The sequence below is a fragment of the Ailuropoda melanoleuca genome, chromosome 10, assembly GCF_002007445.2.
Source record: "Ailuropoda melanoleuca isolate Jingjing chromosome 10, ASM200744v2, whole genome shotgun sequence".
Lineage (NCBI taxonomy): Eukaryota > Metazoa > Chordata > Mammalia > Carnivora > Ursidae > Ailuropoda > Ailuropoda melanoleuca.
In genome coordinates this window covers 93656791-93676803 of record NC_048227.1, presented here as the reverse complement: position 1 = coordinate 93676803, position 20013 = coordinate 93656791, and the positions used below count along the sequence as shown (strand labels likewise).

General features: G+C 37.6%; 1 protein-coding gene across 1 annotated transcript in view; it reads left to right on the top strand.

The window, feature by feature from the left end:
* PPIL4 (peptidylprolyl isomerase like 4) overlaps positions 1–20013 on the top strand; it is a 35179-nt gene that overhangs the window by 634 nt on the left and 14532 nt on the right. The window contains exons 2-9 of the mRNA XM_002920512.4: positions 5172–5239; positions 5327–5391; positions 5657–5774; positions 7412–7554; positions 8059–8155; positions 8910–9026; positions 16676–16800; positions 18282–18348. Of these exons, the coding sequence (XP_002920558.1) occupies positions 5172–5239; positions 5327–5391; positions 5657–5774; positions 7412–7554; positions 8059–8155; positions 8910–9026; positions 16676–16800; positions 18282–18348 (800 nt within the window). The remainder of the gene's footprint in view (positions 1–5171; positions 5240–5326; positions 5392–5656; positions 5775–7411; positions 7555–8058; positions 8156–8909; positions 9027–16675; positions 16801–18281; positions 18349–20013) is intronic.

Genomic DNA, 20013 nt, shown 5'->3' with positions numbered 1-20013 from the left:
ATAGGCGTCTTATCCTTGAGGGTCTAATTTTCCACTGGGAGAAAAAGACGTGGGAGCCCTCTTAAGTGTTGTAGGTCTTACAACCCATTGTAAGTGTTGCAGTTGAAGAATGTCTAAGTTACTATGGAAACCAGTGGAGGGAGTATTCTTTCCGGTTGGGGGCGGGGAGAAGCGAAGCAAGCCAAGAAAGTAGAACACTTGAACTAGCTCTTTCAAAGAAGAGTGGGAATGAGGGTGGTTTGGTGTTTTTTTGTTTTGTTTTGTTTTTTGCTTGGAATTTTCTGGAAACAGCAAGTAGTTTGGCACGTCTTGAAGGAGTGATACGTGAGGTGGAATGGCAGACTAAGAGTCTGGTCGTATAGGTTATATTGATTAGGTCAGATGTGAATAGTCTTGTGTGCCTTACTGATGGCTAGGGTCTGAAGGTTTTAAAAGCAGGATTGAGGCATGGCAAGTTTGTTTAGAAAGATAACAGGCAGGGGCGCCTGGGTGGCACAGACTCCTCCACTGGGAGCCTGCTTCTTCCTCTCCCACTCCCCTGCTTGTGTTCCCTCTCTCGCTGGCTGTCTCTATCTCTGTCAAATAAATAAATAAAATCTTTAAAAAAAAAAAGATAACAGGCAATAGTGTGGAGACTGTAACAGAACTGGGAGAAACTAGAGGCCACAGAGATTAGTTACAATCAGGATCCTGTCCCCTTGGAATGCAGAGTCTATCAAAGAGGATGCAACAGTACATACAGTGTCTTTCTGCCCTATTACACTCTGTCCCACACCGAATTGTACGCCCCCAGCAGTACATGCGCAATCATACATCCGTGCCTTTCTCATACTGTTGCCTCTACTCCCACGTTTCTCTCTACTGTTGTCCTTTTGGCAAGGTTTCTGCTTATTATTCAAACCTTGGATCAAGCATGATTTCTTCTGCGAAGGTCTCCCTTGTCTCTAAGCTGAATTAGATCTGTTTCTTCTGCTCTTTGAGATCTTTTTTTTTTTTAAAGATTTTATTTATTTATGTGACAGAGATAGACAGCCAGCGAGAGAGGGAACACAGCAGGGGAGTGGGAGAGGAAGAAGCAGGCTCCCAGTGGAGGAGTCTGATGTGGGACTCTATCCTGGAACGCCGGGATCACGCCCTGAGCCGGGATCACGCCCTGAGCCGAAGGCAGAGGCTTAACGACTGCGCTACCCAGGCGCCCCGCTTTCTGAGATCTTTTTAAACAGCATGTAATACATTTTTTTACATCATTTACCTGTTATCCTGAAAATATTGTTTCCTCTCAAGAATGTAAACTCCAAGAGGACAGGGACTACGCCTTCCTTGTCTTTCTATCCTAAGCACCTGGTGCAGTGCCTGCCACTTTGCACACACTGAAGGCTCATTACAGTGACTAATGTGTGTGTGTGTGTATATATATATGTGTGTGTGTGTTTATTAGTTAAGACTCTCAGTGCAGATGATAGAAACTCAAACTGGCTTAAACAAAGAAAATAATTGATTGCCTCCTGTTACTGAGGTAAGCTTGGCTTTAAGGATTTTGGGATCCAGGGATTCAAAGTATGTTATAGGGAACTGTATTTTTCATCTCTTGGTTTTACTTTTCTTTGAATTTGTTTGACACACTCTTCATGTGGGACAGCACCTGGCAAATGAATGGGCCTCTTTCCCCAGGGTTGTGAGGAACTAAAGGGGAGGTAGGATTATCCTACCTAGTTCACACAGACAGAATAGACAGTGATTCTGCAAAGATAGTTTGGAAGACTAAAAACATAAACCCACCCCATTTGTATGTATTTGTAAGCCGGTGATTGGATATTTACTTACATGTATAACTACTTATCACTTTATAGTAAATATATCCAGACTTAGTTTTCTTCCTCTTTCCCTCCGTCTCTCCCTTCCTTCCTTTTTTTAACTTTTTATTATAGAAAACTTATATACAGAAGGAGAAAGAGTTGTGAAAATGAGCCCTCATGTGCCACTGACCAGTTAATGAACAGTTGTCAACATATAACCAATATTATTTCATTTATACTGGATTTTTGTAATAAATCCATTACAAGACTTATTAAATCTACAGTTACTTCAATCTGTATTTCTAAAGAGTGATTTAAAAAAAACCACAAATCATTCTCACATCTGAAAAAATTGGCAGTAATTTTTTGGTATCATTCATATTTTCCTTTTGTCTCATAAGTGTTTAAAAAATATTGGTAATTTAAGGATCCAAACAAGATTATTTTATTATATTGACTGGTATAGCTCTTAGCTATCTTTTTTAATCTATAGATTCTCCCCCTTGCCTTTTTTGAAAAAAAAAAATTGAGTTTAGTTGACACATAATGTTACATTAGTTTCAGGTGCAAGATAGTGATTCAACTTTTCTATACATTATGCTGTGTTCACCACCCCCCTTGCTTATTTTTAGACTTTATTTTTTAGAGCAATTTAAGGTTCATAGCAAAACTGAGGGGAAGATATGTAGAGAGATTTCCCGTATACCCCCTGTGGCCACATACGTGCATATGTTTTCAATATCCCCCACCACAGTGTACCTTTGTTGTACATTTGTACCATTTGTACTATGTAACACTGTACAATTGTTATTGCAGTGGTACATTTGATGAACCTACGTTGACATATCATAATCCACAGTTTGCATTGAGGTGCATTCTGGGTGTTGTACAGTCTATGGATTTGGACAAATGTATAATGCATATATCCACTATTACAGTATCATACAGAAAAATCATGCCCTAAAAATCTTCTGTGCTCTACCTATTTATTTGTACCCCTCTCCCAACTCCTGGCAACCAGTGATCTTTTACTGTATCGATAGATTTGTTTTTTCCAGAATGTTATATGGATGGAATCATACAGCATGTAATCTTTACACATTGGTTTCTTTCAAGTTGCAGTACGCATTTAAAGTTCCATATCTTTTCATGTCTTGATAGCTTGTTTCTTTTTAGTAGCAAATAATAATATTCCATTGCCTGGATGTACCACATGTTATTTATTCAGTCACCTACTGAAGGACATCTTGGTTGTTTACATCTTTTGGCAATTGTGAACAAACCTGCTATAAACGTGTGTGCAGGTTTTTGTGTGAGCATACATTTTCATTTCCTTTGAGTAACTACCAAGAGGTGTGATTGCTAGATTGTATGGTAAGAATGTGTTCAGTTTTGTAAGAAACTGCAAGGTCCATACATTATATTGGTTGATATCTTTTAATCTATAGGTTCTTCCCCACCCCCATCCCCCATTTTTCCCTTAACAACTTTTTTTTTTTTTTAAGAGTTTACTTATTTATTTGAGAGAGAGAGAGAGAGGAGAGACTATGAGCTGGGGAGGAGCAAAGGGAGAGAGAGGAACAAGCAGACTGCACGGAGCCATCACAGGGCTCGATCCTAGGACCCTGAGATCATGACCTGACCTGAAATAAAGAGTTGGAGGCTTAACCGACTGAGCCACCCAGGCGCCTCTACCTTAACAACTTTTTGAGAAAGAATCTGAGTCATTTTTGTTTTATAGAATTTCCCTCATTTTGGTTTTGACTGCTTGTATCCTTGTTGTATCTTTAAAGGTATTTTTATCTCTTCTGTTTCTTGTAAATTGCCACTTCGATCTAGAGCCTTGATAAGGTACAGGTTTAATGTTTTTGGCAAGAATATTTCCATATAAGGTAGTCTGCACTTCAGCTTTATCACATTCAGGAAGCACTTGATGTCTGGTTGGTTCTTTCTGTGAAGTTAAAATTGGTTGGTGGGGGGGGCGCCTGGGTGGCACAGTAGTTAAGCGTCTGCCTTTGGCTCAGGGCGTGATCCCGGCGTTCTGGGATCGAGCCCCACATCAGGCTCCTCCTCTATGAGCCTGCTTCTTCCTCTCCCACTCCCCCTGCTTGTGTTCCCTCTCTCGCTGGCTGTCTCTATCTCTGTCGAATAAATAAATAAAATCTTTAAAAAAAAATTGGTTGGTGGGTTCAGGCTTGTGTACCTGATGTATCTGTTTCAGTGTCCCCATTAACTTTTCATCTAAAGATTTTGACAGGCATTGATGATCACTGCCTAGATCTGTTATTTTTGTTTTCTAGTTAAAGGACTACTCTTTTGTATTTCACAGTAATCCCAGAAATGTATTTTTCTAGGAAAACAATCAAAATCCTGATATTCAAGACCTTTGAATACCTTGGTCTATTTACCCTCTATTACTTTGTATTACCAGAGTGTTACAGAGCTTAGACTGGTCTTTTGGACCCTTCAAAAAACATTTATATTTGCGTATCCAGACTTATTCATACTGTCTTCCCAGCTTGAAATGCTCACTCTCTACTCTGTCTAGTTCTTTTAATGCCCACCTTAAGCCTCTGTGAGGTCTTCTCATTTCCCTGGCCAGAAACAATCTCTCTTTTGCGCTCTTGTGGCTTTTTAAAAACCACTTTTTACCATTTTACTATATAAGTGGCACAAATGATATTATTAGATATATCCAGTATTGTAACTGTTTTTGCTCGGGTGTAAGGACCCTGGACAGCCTCATAGTTTTTTCTGTCTGGTTTCTAGCTTAGTGCTCTGAGAGTTTGTTAGTGTACAACTAGACTATGCACTTGTTGAGGGGAGGGACTATGGTTTAATGGCATTTGTGATAGCAGTGCCAAGCACCTAGAAGATACCCCATAAATATTTATTGAATAAATGAGTGCATTTATATGAGAAAGCTGGTACATGATAAGTATATAGGTTTTTGTGAAGAACTCTTTAGTCATCATTACAGAAATTGGTCTCAGATATTTGATTTTCTCTAATTTATATAATTTGTACCCATTTTCAGATATTCTAATAGTTTCTTTTCCATCATAGTATCCTCCTGGGTTTTTTTTCTCTTGCAAAACTAATCCATTAATAAATGGTTGCCTATCCCAAGTAAGTGTCAGTTTCCTTCATTAGCTCAGATGCCCAAGAAGTCCTAAGAAAAAGAGAATAAAAAGACAATTTACAATATATTGCCTTTTTCTAGACTTACTGCCCTTTTTTATGATTTAGGATATTTGATCATTGGGGGTATTCGTATGGTAATTTAGAAATTACATTATGCCAACTGTGCGTTTACTTGCTTCAAAATGTTTTTGTGAACTACTATGATAAATTTAGTATTTACTTTTCTTTCAGCCTGCTTGAATTTCCTGAAGTTGTGCAAAATAAAGTATTACAATTATTGTCTTATTCACAATGTACAGGTGAGTTCGTGGATATTAGTCATGTTCTTTATTATTGGAACCATCTAGCAAACTCTGTGAATTAACAAAGTATCCTGTTTATTATAGAGGGATTTTATCATACAAACTGGTGATCCTACAGGGACTGGCCGTGGAGGAGAGTCTGTTTTTGGGTGAGTTCTTTTATTTTTAAATGAGAAAAAATAGAATTGCCTCTTAACAGTGTTATCTAACATATTTCAATCTGCATTTTAAAATACAGTTCAAATATAGATTTTTTTCCAAGTTCCCTAAATATCTATAGCAAAAAAAAAAAAAGAATATTTTGAATCATAGTGGCATTTCTAATAAAGAAATGGTAATCCTAATTCTTACTAGTACTTTGTATGTCATGTTGAGAGTACTTATATTTTATAACTTTATTACATGTATTTTCAGTCAACTGTATGGTGATCAAGCAAGCTTTTTCGAGGCTGAGAAAGTGCCAAGAATTAAGCATAAGAAGAAAGGCACTGTGTCCATGGTGAACAATGGCAGTGATCAACATGGATCTCAGGTTAGGAAATGAGTAGAAAGATAAGTTTTGTTTTACATTTTTTATTATTTTTTTTATAGAGAACATTTTTTAAAAGATTTTATTTATTTATTTGAGAGAGAGAGAGCACGAGCAGGGGAAGGGGGAGAGGGACAAGCAGGCTCCCTGCTGAGCAGGGAGCCCGATGCAAAGCTCAGTCCCAGGACCCTGGGATCATGACCTGAGCCGAAGGCAGACGCTTACCTGACTGAGCCACCCAGGAGCCCTAAGATGAGTTCTGTTGTAAAATGAAGGACTGGAAAGAGCCACAAGTTATCTTTTTAAGCTCTCCAATAAGAAGAGAATTTCAAAGATAATTGTTAGAAGAAAAATATTATACTATATTTTTTTTATATAAGAAAATTATTTTGGGGGGTGCCTGGCTGGCTTAGTTAGTAGAACATGTGACTCCTCAGGATTGTGAGTTTGAGCCCCATATTGGGTGTAGAGATTATTTAAAAATAAAATCTTTTAAAAAGATTGCTTTGTTTCTGTTTTTGTTTTTTTTTTAAGATTTTTTTTCTTTCTTTTTTTTTTTTTTATTTGACAGAGATAGAGGCAGCCAGCGAGAGAGGGAACACAAGCAGGGGGAGTGGGAGAGGAAGAAGCAGGCTCATAGCAGAAGAGCCTGATGTGGGGCTCGATCCCACAATGCCGGGATCACGCCCTGAGCCGAAGGCAGACACTTAACTGCTGTGCCACCCAGGCGCCCCTGCTTTGTTTTTTTAAAAAATTAATTAATTAATTAATTTATTATGAGAGAGAGAGAGAATCAAGGGAGAGAGAGAATCTTAAGCAGGGTCCATGCCTAACATAGAGCCTGACACGGGGCTCGATTTTACAACCTTGAGATCATGCCCTTAGCTGACATCAAGAGTCAGATGCTTAACCAGCTGAGCCACCCAGTCACCCATACTTTGTTTTTTTAAATGTAAGGCGTGTCCCCTGTGAGGAGTTCAGAAAATATAGAAAAGTACATGGGAGAAAAATAACATTATCCACAATCCTACTATGCATGGATCATCACTGTTCACATTGTGGTTTGTTTCCTTTTGGTATTTATTACTTCAGAACAGATCATGTTGAGAACCTTTCATTCATTGTCTAATCCTCACAACAACCCATTTTGGGGTAGATGCTTTTTTACCCCTCATAGTTCACATGTGAAGAAACTGAGCTTTGGTTTGCCCAAGTATTTTTTTTTTTTTTTTTTTTAAAGATTTTATTTATTTATTCGACAGAGATAGAGACAGCCAGCGAGAGAGGGAACACAAGCAGGGGGAGTGGGAGAGGAAGAAGCAGGCTCATAGTGGAAGAGCCTGATGTGGGGCTCGATCCCATAACGCCAGGATCACGCCCTGAGCTGAAGGCAGACGCTTAACCGCTGTGCCACCCAGGCGCCCCTGCCCAAGTATTTTTAAACAATGAGGGAAGCATCTATGTGTGTATTGATATTTTATGTATACGCTTGTTCTCTTTAATTAGTACTAGTAACAAGTGGGTAAGAATCCATGCAGTGAATGTAGAGTATTGCTTCTGTGTGTTTTTGTCAGTCTATAACTGATTTCAGTTTGAATTAATAGATACCTATTTATATTTTTCTGTGTCTTTCTGTGCAGTTTCTTATTACTACAGGAGATAATTTAGATTACCTTGATGGTGTTCATACAGTGTTTGGTGAGGTGACAGAAGGCATGGACATAATTAAGAAAATTAATGAGACCTTTGTTGACAAGGACTTTGTACCATATCAAGATATCAGGTGTGGTTGCTATCTCAGTGTGCTAGAAAGTTTTAATACTATGATGTTTGTGGAGATGGCAAGCATAGGATTGCTTTTTGGATAATTCCAAAATGTGAATTAATATGAGACTATATGAAGCCATAAAGTAAAAAAGACCTTTTGTATTTTTATACTTCTAATTATTTATAATTGCTTATGTTGGGAGGAATTATTAATCCTTAATTTAGTTTTTTAAAAATGCATATAATTGAGAAATATGGCAAAAGTACTAAGATTTACACATATTAATATTAGATATATTAGAGTAATGCAGGGTACTAAATCTAATATCAAACAATGGAAAACAGTAACATTAATTGTGAAAGTATATTATAGTAATATAGACTTGTGCATTAAAATTTAAATGCCTCTGATTTTTGGGCATTAGAGATACTTAAGACATTTGTTAAAATCTTTATAAAAAGTAAAACATGGATTCTGAAATAATGAAATGTAACCTTTGATTTGCATTTATTTTGTAAGGATAAATCATACAGTGATTTTAGATGATCCGTTTGATGACCCCCCTGATTTATTAATTCCTGATCGATCACCAGAACCTACGAGGGAACAGCTAGATGTAAGTAGAGTCCTCTTGTGATTGAACGTACATGCATATTAATGCTTTGCATAGATTTTGCTTTTTAGTCTATTAAAACTTATTTCTTCAGAATGACTGTCTTGCTTGCTCAATTCTACTAGGACAAGTTTAGCATTCTTTTTCTCTTCCATAGAGATATTCATTTTTCTAGCTATCTTTTCATTTCCCTAATTTCCTTTCTTCAATTTCTGTTGCACTAGCAGAGCCTTAGCTCTGGAAGCTTGTGTGAATACCTTGTGAAAATGTTTTTCTTGTCTCCTAACTCTAGGAGTGTAGCTTTAAGGCTAAGGTAAACTATCATCGTGTAAGGGAGCTTTTCAACTGGGAACACTCTGGAGCCATGCTAGAACCCAGAAATTTTTGTGGAATAAAACAGACTTTTCCTTCAGATTTTTTAAAGTACAAGTTTCTGTTTGTGAAGCTTTCTTAAAGCTGAATTGATCTTCATGGTTGGGATTTGGTGTTTAATTTTTAAGATCACTTATTTTCTGCATTCAGCACTGAGGTGGATACCAGGTAGTTTCTTTATAATGTTTATCTTGATTTAACAATAAATTAGAAGCTTAGTCTGGCTCATATTATCAGATGAATTTAAATCATTTTTCAGAGGCTTGTAAGTTTCAGTTTCTATTCTAACACATTTGATGGAACTAAGGATAAAGCATCATGGCTCCCGTGTTTCTCAGATTTTTCAGTTCTTTCACTGTATGTTTAAGTAACTTCTGCCTTACAGAGTGGTCGAATAGGAGCAGATGAAGAAATTGATGATTTCAAAGGAAGATCAGCTGAAGAAGTAGAAGAAATAAAGGCAGAAAAAGAGGCCAAAACTCAAGCTATTCTATTAGAAATGGTAAGATGATTATCTTTATTCAGATAGTTTTCTGCAGTTTATTTAATCTATAACTCATTGTGAGTTTATTTTTGGCTTTTTTTTTTTCTTTTCTTTTGGGGATAGGGAGAGGGTGGGACCCTGGGGGGAGAGGGAGAGAGAGAATCTTGAGCAGGTTCCACAGACAGCACAGAGCCAATGTGGAGCTTGATCCCACAGCCCTGACATAATGACCCGAGCCAGAATTAAGAGTTGGACACTTATCCAGCTGAGCCACCCAGGCACCCCTATTTTTGGCTCTTTGATAGTCAAAGTATTAAAAATTTAGCTTAGAGTTTTTTTCTGGATTAAATTTTATATGACATAATACAAGAAAGTAAAGAAATTTGGTTCCAAAATCAATATAGTGCCAGTTTACAAGTGTACATTGAATTTCAATTGTTTATATTCATCTCATTTTTGAAGAGTGTTTATTGGACCGAATTTTATGTTGTTTTTTTTTTTTTAAGATTTTATTTATTTATTTGACAGAGACACAGCCAGCGAGAGAGGGAACACAAGCAGGGGGATTGGGAGAGGAAGAAGCAGTCTCCCAGTGGAGCAGGGAGCCCGATGTGGGGCTCCATCCCAGGCTGAGCCACCCAGGCGCCCCCCGGATTTTATGTATATTAAAGAATAATTCTTTGTATGACTCAAGTGTTGAGGTTAAGTAGTTACATGATACAAGGAACCTGGGTAGAAACTGAGTACTCTAAAACATACTCCTTTGTATTACTAGTAGGAAGTCATTTGGGGAACAGTTCTTTAGAACTGATTAATTGACCTACCAGACATTTTTTCCATTTGTTAATTTTTTTGTGGAATAGGCATTTCGGTAACATAGTAGATCGTCAATAAATATCTGAATGGATCATTCAGTTTTTATTATTATCATTGTTTTATATAGTAGAGCTTTCAAATTCCTTGTCTGTTTCAAAATTCATATTCACATCACCAGTCTGAAGAAATAAATATTAAAGACTATAATTCAAGAAAACTTGACTGAATTAAAAAAAATTTGAAAATTCACACTGTGTAGCTGAGACTGTTGGCCCAGAACAACCAACAGCATGACAAATTCTAAGAAAGATACTGAACTTAAAGATCTTTTTTTTAAAGATTTATTTATTTATTTTAGAGAGAGAGAGTGCAGTGGGGAGGGGCAGAGGGAGAGGGAGAGAGTGTTAAGCAGACTCCACCATGAGTGGAGAATCCGACGCGGGTCTCAGTCTCACAACCCTGAGATCACGATCTGAGCTGAAACCAAGAGTTGGATGCTTAACCTACTGTCGCACCCAGGCATCCCAAAAGAAAAATCTTTTGAGCAGCTGGGCAGCAAAAGTGACTTATAAGGGAAAGAGTATTAGATTATCATCAGAGTTTTTTTGTTTTTTGTTTTTGTTTTTTTTAAAGATTTTATTTATTTATTTGCCATAGAGAGCGAGAGAGAGGGAGAGAGAGTACAAGCAAAGGGAGCAGCAGGCAGAGTGAGAAGCAGGCTCCCTGCTGAGCAAGGAGCCCAATTTGGGCTCGATCCCAGGACCCTGGGACCATGACCCGATTTGAAGACACACCCAGCCTACTGCGCCACCCAGGCGTCCCTATCATCGGAGTTTTTAATAGCAAAAGCGTAGCCAGTTTATGCTAGAAAGATGTTGGATTAACCTAACAAAACCTTTTATTTTCAGATAATTTCAAATTTATGAGAAAGTTAAAAAATTGTATAGAGAACTTCTCTATACCTTTTACTCCGATTCACCAATTTTTTTTTTTTAAGAGAGGGAGAGAGGGCAAGGAGGGGCAGAGGGAGAGGGAGAATCTTAAGCAGCTTCCATGCCCAGCGCGGAGCCCAGCACGGAGCTCGATCTCACAACTCTGATATCATGACCTAAGCTGAAATCAAGAGTCAGATGCTTAACCGACTGAGCCACCCAGGCACCCCAAAATTCACCAGTTTTTAACATTTTTGCCAGTTCTGCTTGATTATTCATTCTCTCTCTCCCCTCTCCTCTCGTTTTGATTGTATTTGCACATATATATATTATTTTTTCTGGACCAGTTGAAAATAAGTCCAATAAGTCCCAAACATCATTCCTTTTTACCTCTTACATCAATGTGTATTTCCGAAGAGCAACAATATTACCATACATATTCACAGTACAATTATCAAATCAGGGTATTTAAAATTGATAGAAATTACAGCCCATATTTCAATTTTGTCAGTTATTTCAGTAATATCTTTTATAGCTTTTCCCATTCAGTCTAGAATCCAGCTAATAATCAATCATCTGTTGCATTTAGTTATCATGTTTCTTCTAACCTTTGGAGGAATTCCTTAACCCGTCTTTATTTTTCATGTTATTAACATTTTTGAGGAGTATAGGTATCTGTATGTAGAATATTCTTCAATTTAGGTTTATCTACTGTTGCCTTGAGACTAGATTCAGATTATGCACACCACCGGAATACTACATAAGTGACCTCAGATGTTACATTTGTAGGTATACAATATCTATCTGCCCTTCACTGGAAAGTGTTCATTTTAATTACTCGATCAAGGTAATCCACTGTCTAAGTTCTCCACTGCATACTTTTTTTTTTTTTTTAAAGATTTTATTTATTTATTTGACAGAGATAGAGACAGCCAGAGAGAGAGGGAACACAAGCAGGGGGAGTGGGAGAGGAAGAAGCAGGCTCATAGCGGAAGAGCCTGATGTGGGGCTCGATCCCATAACGCAGGGATCACGCCCCGAGCCGAAGGCAGATGCTTAACCGCTGTGCCACCCAGGCGCCCCACCACTGCATACTTTGTTTTCCCCATGTAACTAGTAGCAGTCTGTAACATTTGAGACCTTTCAAATACCTTGTTCCTTATCACACTGTGTCTGTGGATTTCTTAGCTGTTCATGATTCTTATCTGAACCAATCTTGACTCTGATGGGTGCAAAATGGTGATTTTCTAACTCCACTACTCCTTCCATATTGTCAGCCTGCCTTCTACTGTAAGGAACAGCCCTCCTTTCTTATCTTTTTATTATATGTTCATTTTTGGTATGGATTCATGGATTCTTTTTTTTATTTTGATTTTAATAAATAGGCTTTATTTTTTAGAGCTGTTTTGGGTTTATGGTTTTTTTTGAAAGATTTTGTTTATTTATTTGTCAGAATGAGGGGGAGAGAGAGAACACAAGCAGGGGGAGCAGTGGGCAGAGGGAGAAGCAGGCTCCCTGCTGAGCAAGGAGACTGATGTGGGATTCGATCCCAGGACCATGACCCAAGCCGAAGGCAGATGCCCAACCGACTGAGTCACCCAGGCGTCCCTACTTATGTATTTAAAATATTTTATTTATTTATTAGAGAGAGAGAGAGAGACCATGAGAAGGGGGAGGGGCAGAGGGAGAGAGAGAAGCAGACTCCCTGCTTAGCAGGGAGCCAGATATGGGGCTCGATCCCAGGAGTCCAGGATCATGACCTGAGCTGAAAGCAGATGCCTAACCGACTGAGCCACCCAGGTGCCCCACTGTTTTAGATTTATAAAAAAAAAACTGAACAGAAAGTACAGAGAATTCCTGTGTACCCCCCCAGCAGTTTTTCTTATTAACATCTTGCATTAGTGTGGTATAATTGGTGAGCCAATATTGATATATTATCAAGTAAAGTCCATAATTTACATTAGGTTTTAGTTTTTGTGTTGTACATTCTGTGGGTTTTGAGAAATGTATGACAATATATATCTACCATTATATATCATAGAGAATAGTTTCACTGCCCTAAAAATCCTCACATATTCATCCCTGCCTGCCCCCAACCCCTGGCAACCACTGATCTTTTTTATCATCTGCATACCTGTGGGCTTTCCAGAGTGTCATATTATTGGAATCATATAGTATATATCCTTTTAAGATTGACTTCTTCTACTTAGCCATATGCATTGAAGTTTCCTCCATGTCTTTTTGTGGCTTGATAGCTCATTTCTTTTGGTCACAAAATTGTATTCCATTGTTTGGGCATACCACAGTTTGCATATCCATTCACCTTTTAAGAAATGTCTTGATTGCTTCTAAGTTTTGGCAAGTATGACTAAAGTGGCTATAAACACTTGTGTGTAGATTTTTATTTAGACAGAAGTTTTTAACTCATTTGAATAAATATCTAAAGGTGTAATTACTGGACTTTATGGTAAGATTATGTTTATCTTTGTAAAAAACTGCCAAGCTGTCTTCCAAACTGGCTGTCCATTTTGCATTCCCACTAGTAATGATTGAGAGTTCCTGGGACACCTGGGTGGCTCAGTACGTTATTAAGTGTCTGCCTTTAGCTCAGGTCACCTGGATGAGTCCTGCATTTGGCTCCTTGCTCAGCAGGGAGCCTGCTTCTCCTTCTGCCTGCCACTCCCCCTGCTTGTGTATGCGCTCTCTCTCTATGACAAATAAATAAATAAAATCTTTAAAAAAAATTGAGAGCTCCTGTTGCTTAACATCCTTGCCAGCATTTGGTATTGTCAGTGTTTTGGATTTTAGCCATTCTAATATTAACAGGATTCATCTTTTTTTTTTTTTTTTTTAAGTTTTATTTCCATAAGTAATCTTAGGGTTTGAACTCAAGTACCCTGAGATCAAGAGTCACACACTCCTCTGACTGAGCCGGCTGGGTGCCCCTGTTTTTTGTTTTTGTTTTTTTTTTGAAGTAAGCTCTATGCCCAATCATGAGGCTTGAACTCACAACCCTGAGATTAAGAGTTACATGCTCTACCAGCTGAGCCAGTCAGGTGCTCCTCTATCTTCTATTTTTATTTTTTAATTTTTTTATTATTTTTTTAATGTGGGGCTTGAACTCATGACCCTGAGATCAAGACCTGAGCTGAGATTGAGAGTCGGATGCTTAACCGACTGAGTCATGCAGGCACCGCATCTTCTATTTTTAAAAAACATAAAACTGAAAAGAAACCAAACCAAAAAAACCATTAGTTCCTTTTACTTCGTGCCTAATACAATGATAATTCAACTATTTTGTAGTGTTAGTTTTGAACTTCATAGTTGTTATGAATATTTAAAATTCCTTATAGTATTTTATTACTTATTGTTTTTAATTTTTAAAAAGATTTTATTTACTTATTTGTAAGAGAGCAAGAGTGAGCAAGCACAAGCAGGAGGAGCAGCAGGCAGAAGGAGAAGCAGGCTTCCTGCTGAGCAGGGAGCCCGATGCGGGACCTAATCCCAGGACCCTGAGCCAAAGTCAGATGCTTAACCAACTGAGCCATCCAGGTGTCCCTGAGATTATATTTTTAAGTAATCTCTACACCTAGTGTGGGGCAAACTTAGAACTCCAAGATCAAGAGTCACATGTCCTGACTGAGCCAGCCAAATGCCCCCCTTATAGTATTTTATTTTTTTTTACTTGTTTGTTTTTAAGATTTTATTTATTTATTTGACAGAGCACAAGCAGGGGGAGCAGCAGGCAGAGGGAGAGGGAGAAGCAGGCTCTCCACCGATAGGGAGCCTGATGTGGGGCTCAGTCCCAGGACCTTGGGATCATGACCTGAGCTGAAGGCAGACGCTTAATGACTGAGCCACCCAGGTGCCCCCTCCACAGTATTTTAAAGTTACTTTTTTTTTTTTTTTTAAGATTTTATTTATTTATTTGACTGAGAGAGAGAGACAGCCAGCGAGAGAGGGAACACAAGCAGGGGGAGTGGGAGAGGAAAAAGAGGCTCCCAGCAGAGTATGGAGCCTGATGAGGGGCTCGATCCCAGGACCCTGGGATCACGCCCTGAGCCGAAGGCAGATGCTTACGACTGAGCCACCCAGGCGCCCCTAAAGTTACTTTTGATGAAGTAGTAGTTCTTTTTTAACTCATTAATCTTTTTTTCTTTTGTGCTTCCTTTAAGTGTGGTATTATAGGTACTTTTCAGAATTTTTACTGATTTGCTCTTCCCCTACATGCTGTGGTATTGCTTATTGGACATAGATTATTGTCTTTCAGAATACACTCAACATGGGACTTGAACTCATGACCCTGAGATCAAGGGTTGTTTGCTGTACTGACTGAACCAGCCAGGCACACCAGATTATTGTCTTTTGATAGTCTTCAGAAACACTGAACAGATCTTACTGGCTCTGTTGGTTATTACTGTTTCTGATTTTAAAAAAAAATTTTTAAGTGTTCTTATCCAAGAGGAGACACTTTACATGATAATGTTATCAGAAATTATCTCTGAGAGTTTTTGTGTATATGTATAAAGGAATATTGTTTTCCTATCTAAAGGTCCATGGGAAGTAAAGTTTTCCTACAGTGACACCAGTTCCATCATCATGGTTTTCTCCCATAGTTACCCTCACTGGTTCTTCAGTAGGAAGTGGGATTCTCTGCTCAGTGCAGTAGTTGTCTGTGAAGTTGACTTCAGTTTGTCCAAAGTAGAAGATGATAGTGGGGTTAAGCATAAAAAGCTAGAAACACTGTCCAGGAATTGTTGCTGTTTTATATTGAACAACAGTGTGGAAAGAATGGGGCATTACTAATGGAGAAGCCAGAGTCAGGATGATAATATTTTTTAAAAGTTAAAAAACAAACAAAACTGAAACTATATTGCTGGGGATACATACTTAAGTGGGAAAACTGCAGATATAAGGGAATGACCAAGAAGGAAAACCAAAAAGCAGGACATTTGGTATTCAGGTGAGAAAGGTGGAGTCATGGGATTAGGTGACATTTTAGTTCTTAAGCTAGTTTTTGGCATCATGGGTATTTTTTATTTTCATTCTTCATAACTTAGATATACTTTATATAATTTTTTTTTTTAATATATCAAATACTTGAAGAAAGAAAAACAGGAGATGAAATTGGGACTTTGAAGCCAGATAGATCTGGGTTCAAATCCCAGCTTTGTTGCTTACTACTGTGTGGCCTTAAGTTAGTTATTAAACATTTTTGAATTTTACTTTATTCATTTTTTAAAAAAGATTTTATTTATTTATTCGACAGAGATAGAGACAGCCAGCGAGAGAGGGAACACAAGCAGGGGGAGTGGGAGAGGAAGAAGCAGGCTCCTAGCGGAGGAGCCTGATGTGGGGCTCGATCCCACAACACCGGGATCACGCCCTGAGCCGAAGGCAGACGCTTAACCGCTGTGCCACCCAGGCGTCCCTACTTTATTCTTTTTTTTTTTTTTAAAGATTATGTATTTATTTATTTGACAGAGATAGAGACAGCCAGCGAGAGAGGGAACACAAGCAGGGGGAGCCTGATGTGGGGCTTGATCCCATAACGCCGGGATCACGCCCTGAGCCAAAGGCAGACGCTTAACCGCTGTGCCACCCAGGCGCCCCTATTTTATTCATTTTTAAAATGGAAACTACATGGTGGTTTTAAGAATTGGTTAGTAGTGTATATGAAGTGCCAAGCATGATGTTCATACAACGTCAGAGGTAGACAAGTATTAGCTATTAATTTTACTACCAGGAACATTGTAATTTCAAATTTTGAAATCTTACTTAGATTTCTTTTCCTAAGCCTGTAGTAGATTTCTAATGTAAATTTAGTTATTTGGAGAAATAGCATTTTGGGCTAGATAGTATATTTAGAATAGAAACAACAAAGGAATTGATTTAAATTTTTGTTTACTTATATTTTAGGTGGGAGACCTACCTGATGCAGATATTAAACCTCCAGAAAATGTCCTGTTTGTATGTAAATTGAATCCAGTGACCACTGATGAAGATCTGGAGATAATATTCTCAAGATTTGGGCCCATAAGAAGGTAATCTCTAGAATTAGTGAAAGATTTTAGGAAAACTAGGTATTGGTGGTTTGTAATGACATTTTTTGATGAATTGGTGAACTCTAGAATTTTGTAGTAGTGAATTTTACAGATGAGTCTTTTGTACAGTAGAGAAGAAAAATATGTATTTACGTGTGTGTATGTGTGCATACAAATATATACACATACATATGTATATATACATAATTAAATGATTGTCCCACTTCCAACACACACATTTTTGCCTTAAAACGAGAAGTGAATGGAACAGTTCCCCTCATTTCATGTTTTTAATATGAGGCTTAGAGAGTACCTGGGTTGCTCAGTCACTTAAGCGTCTGCCTTTGGCTCGGGTCATGGGGATCGAAGCCCACGTCGGGATCTCTGTTTGGTGGGAGCCTGCTTCTCCCTCTCCCTGCCGCCCCCCCTGCTTATACTCTCTCTCAAATAAATAAATAAAATCTTAAAAAAATAATTAAAAAAATGAGACTTACGATATGTGAGGAAATGGACAATCCACGTGGTTTCAACTCCATCTTATAGGTCCTCTTATTTGATTGTCAAGATGGATTAGTTCTATATAATAGCTATACTTACGGGGTTAAATTTAAGCTTGGTTTATATTAAATTCGAAAACTACAAAGTATAAACTTATTAAATCTGTATATATATATATGAATGCACATATATTATTTTACAGTAACATTAGATATTCTGTAATTCATTTACATTTGGACCAGAAGTGAATTATGACTTAAAGAATTTTTTAGCAGTTTACTTTTGGCACAGGAAAGTAGATAGTTTTATCTTATACTTTCTTCAGTGCTCTAGAAATTTAGGGCTATATAGGTCAAGATTGGGCATTTAGACTAGAATTGAGATAATTTTGTTACTACACTGGTGAACTATTTTTTTTTAATTGTTATTGAAAAAATTTGGAAGACTATAGTTCCACGAGTTTAACTTTGACTTTTTTTAATGAGGTTGTTTTTGTTTTTTTTTTAAAGATTTTATTTATTTATTCGTCAGAGAGAGAGAGAGAGAATGAGCAGGGAGAGCAGCAGGCAGAGGGAGAAGCAGGCTCCCCGCTGAGCAAGGAGCCATATGTGGGACTTGATCCCAGGACCATGATATCATGACCTGAGCCGAAGGCAGACAACTGACTGAGCCACCCAGGCGTCCCATAAGAGGTTCCCCCCCCCAAAGATTATTTATTTATTTATTTATCTATTTATTTATTTATGTGTGAGAGAGAGGCAGAGGGAGAAGCAGATTCCCCACTGAGCAGGGAGCTTGACTCGGGGCGCGATCCCAGGACCCCAGGATCATGACCTGAGCTAAAGGTAGACGCTTAGCTAACTGAGCCACCCAGGCACCCCTTAACTTTGACTTGTAATAACTGGCTTATTTTGTTCTTCACTTTTGAAGAGTAAGAGTAAATGCATTTTCTTTAAAGTCACTTTTTCCAAACTTTCTTTCAGTTGTGAAGTTATTCGGGATTGGAAAACAGGAGAATCCCTCTGTTATGCTTTTATTGAATTTGAAAAGGTAGGTCATAATATACATATTTTAAGTTTATATTTATTTTATTCTTATATAGTGTTAAAATGTGGAAAATTATAGAACTCTCTAGTCTCTGAAATTAGAAAATTAGTTTACCCTTTCTCTAGGCACCCAAGAAAAATAATTTTATTATATTCAAGTAGAGGGTAAATTCAACATCTGTTGATGTTAATATGTGTACCTTTACTTTAGGGTCAGTTGCAGTGTGAATTTATGTATCTTTAAAACTTTAAGGTTTTAGGTGAAGTCCTTCACATTGTATAAATGATTTTTCAGTACTGTTTATGTAGATCTATAACTGAGTAATAGAGAACTGGACTGGGTGTAAACTCCTAGATATTAACCCGAGCTGTCATTGATCACCTATTGTATGATATTTGTCAGTTTGTTTAGAACTCTTATTTATAGGCATTACCCTCCTTATAAATACACTTGAATATTGGATTAGATACTATCTTCTAGATCTGTAATAATAATGATGATAGTTTATGTCACTCAAATAATTTTTTTTAAGCCAGGCTTTATACTATTTGACCTGCATTTAACCCTCACAAGTCTGTGAGATGGGTACTTTCCTCCTTTTCTAAATAAGTAAACTGAGACACATAGTGGTCATGTGACTTGATTAAAATCACACTTGATTAATCTCATAGCTGGGATTTGAATTTAGAAAAGTCTGACTCTGTTCCTGTTGCCTTTAGCCACTATGGAGTCTGTGTCATTTCTTTATGCAGCTTTGGACTGGTGTGTGTCCAATAGTAGCTCCTTCCAAGTGATAGTTATTCCAGAGCATTTATCGAATACCTTCTATATTTCAGGCACTGCGATTAGCAGAAAAAAACTTACCAGAATTTCAGAGGCCCTCCCTATTACTGCTACTTCTAACATCATAGACCTGTTTTGTATAATTTTAAACTTGATATAAATGTAAACATAGTATGTGTTTTTTCCGTCCAGCATCTTTGGCTTAAGTGTTTTATTCTTAAGATTTATACGTTACCACGTGAGCTTTTGTTAACTGTTTTTGTTAATTTCCATTGCCATGGTATTTCACTGTGTGTATATGGATTTTTGTTGCCATATAGTATTATGTGTATATAAAACAATTCAGATTTTCATTCAGCTGTTGTGGACACTTGGGTCCTTTGTAGTTTTGAGCTATAATGAGTGGTTTTACTGTAAACCATTTCTTTCATATGTTTTGGTGTACATATGTATGCATTTCTGTTGGGTATGTACCTATGAGTGAATTGCTGGGACATAGGGTAGTTGTGGCTATAGTAGATTATTTCAATCAGTTTTCCCAAGTAGTTATACTTTTTTTCCCCCAAAAGTGGTTATACTCATTTTCACTTCCACTAGCAATGTGTGAAAGTCCCTGTCATTCTGTATCTTTACCAGTTCTTGGTATGGTCAGTCTTTTAAATTTTTATCCATTCTGGTGAGTGTGTAGTGGTATCTTATGATGGTGTTATTTTGCATTTCCTTGGTTGCGCCCCCTTTCATATGTTTATTGCATTTGGATGCCCTTTTTTTTTTTTTTTTTTTTAATGAAGTAACTGTTCAAGACTTGCCCACTTTTTGATTGGGTGTTTGGCTGCCTTTTTCTTGATTTGTAAGAATTTACATTTTCTGGATACAATCTCATTT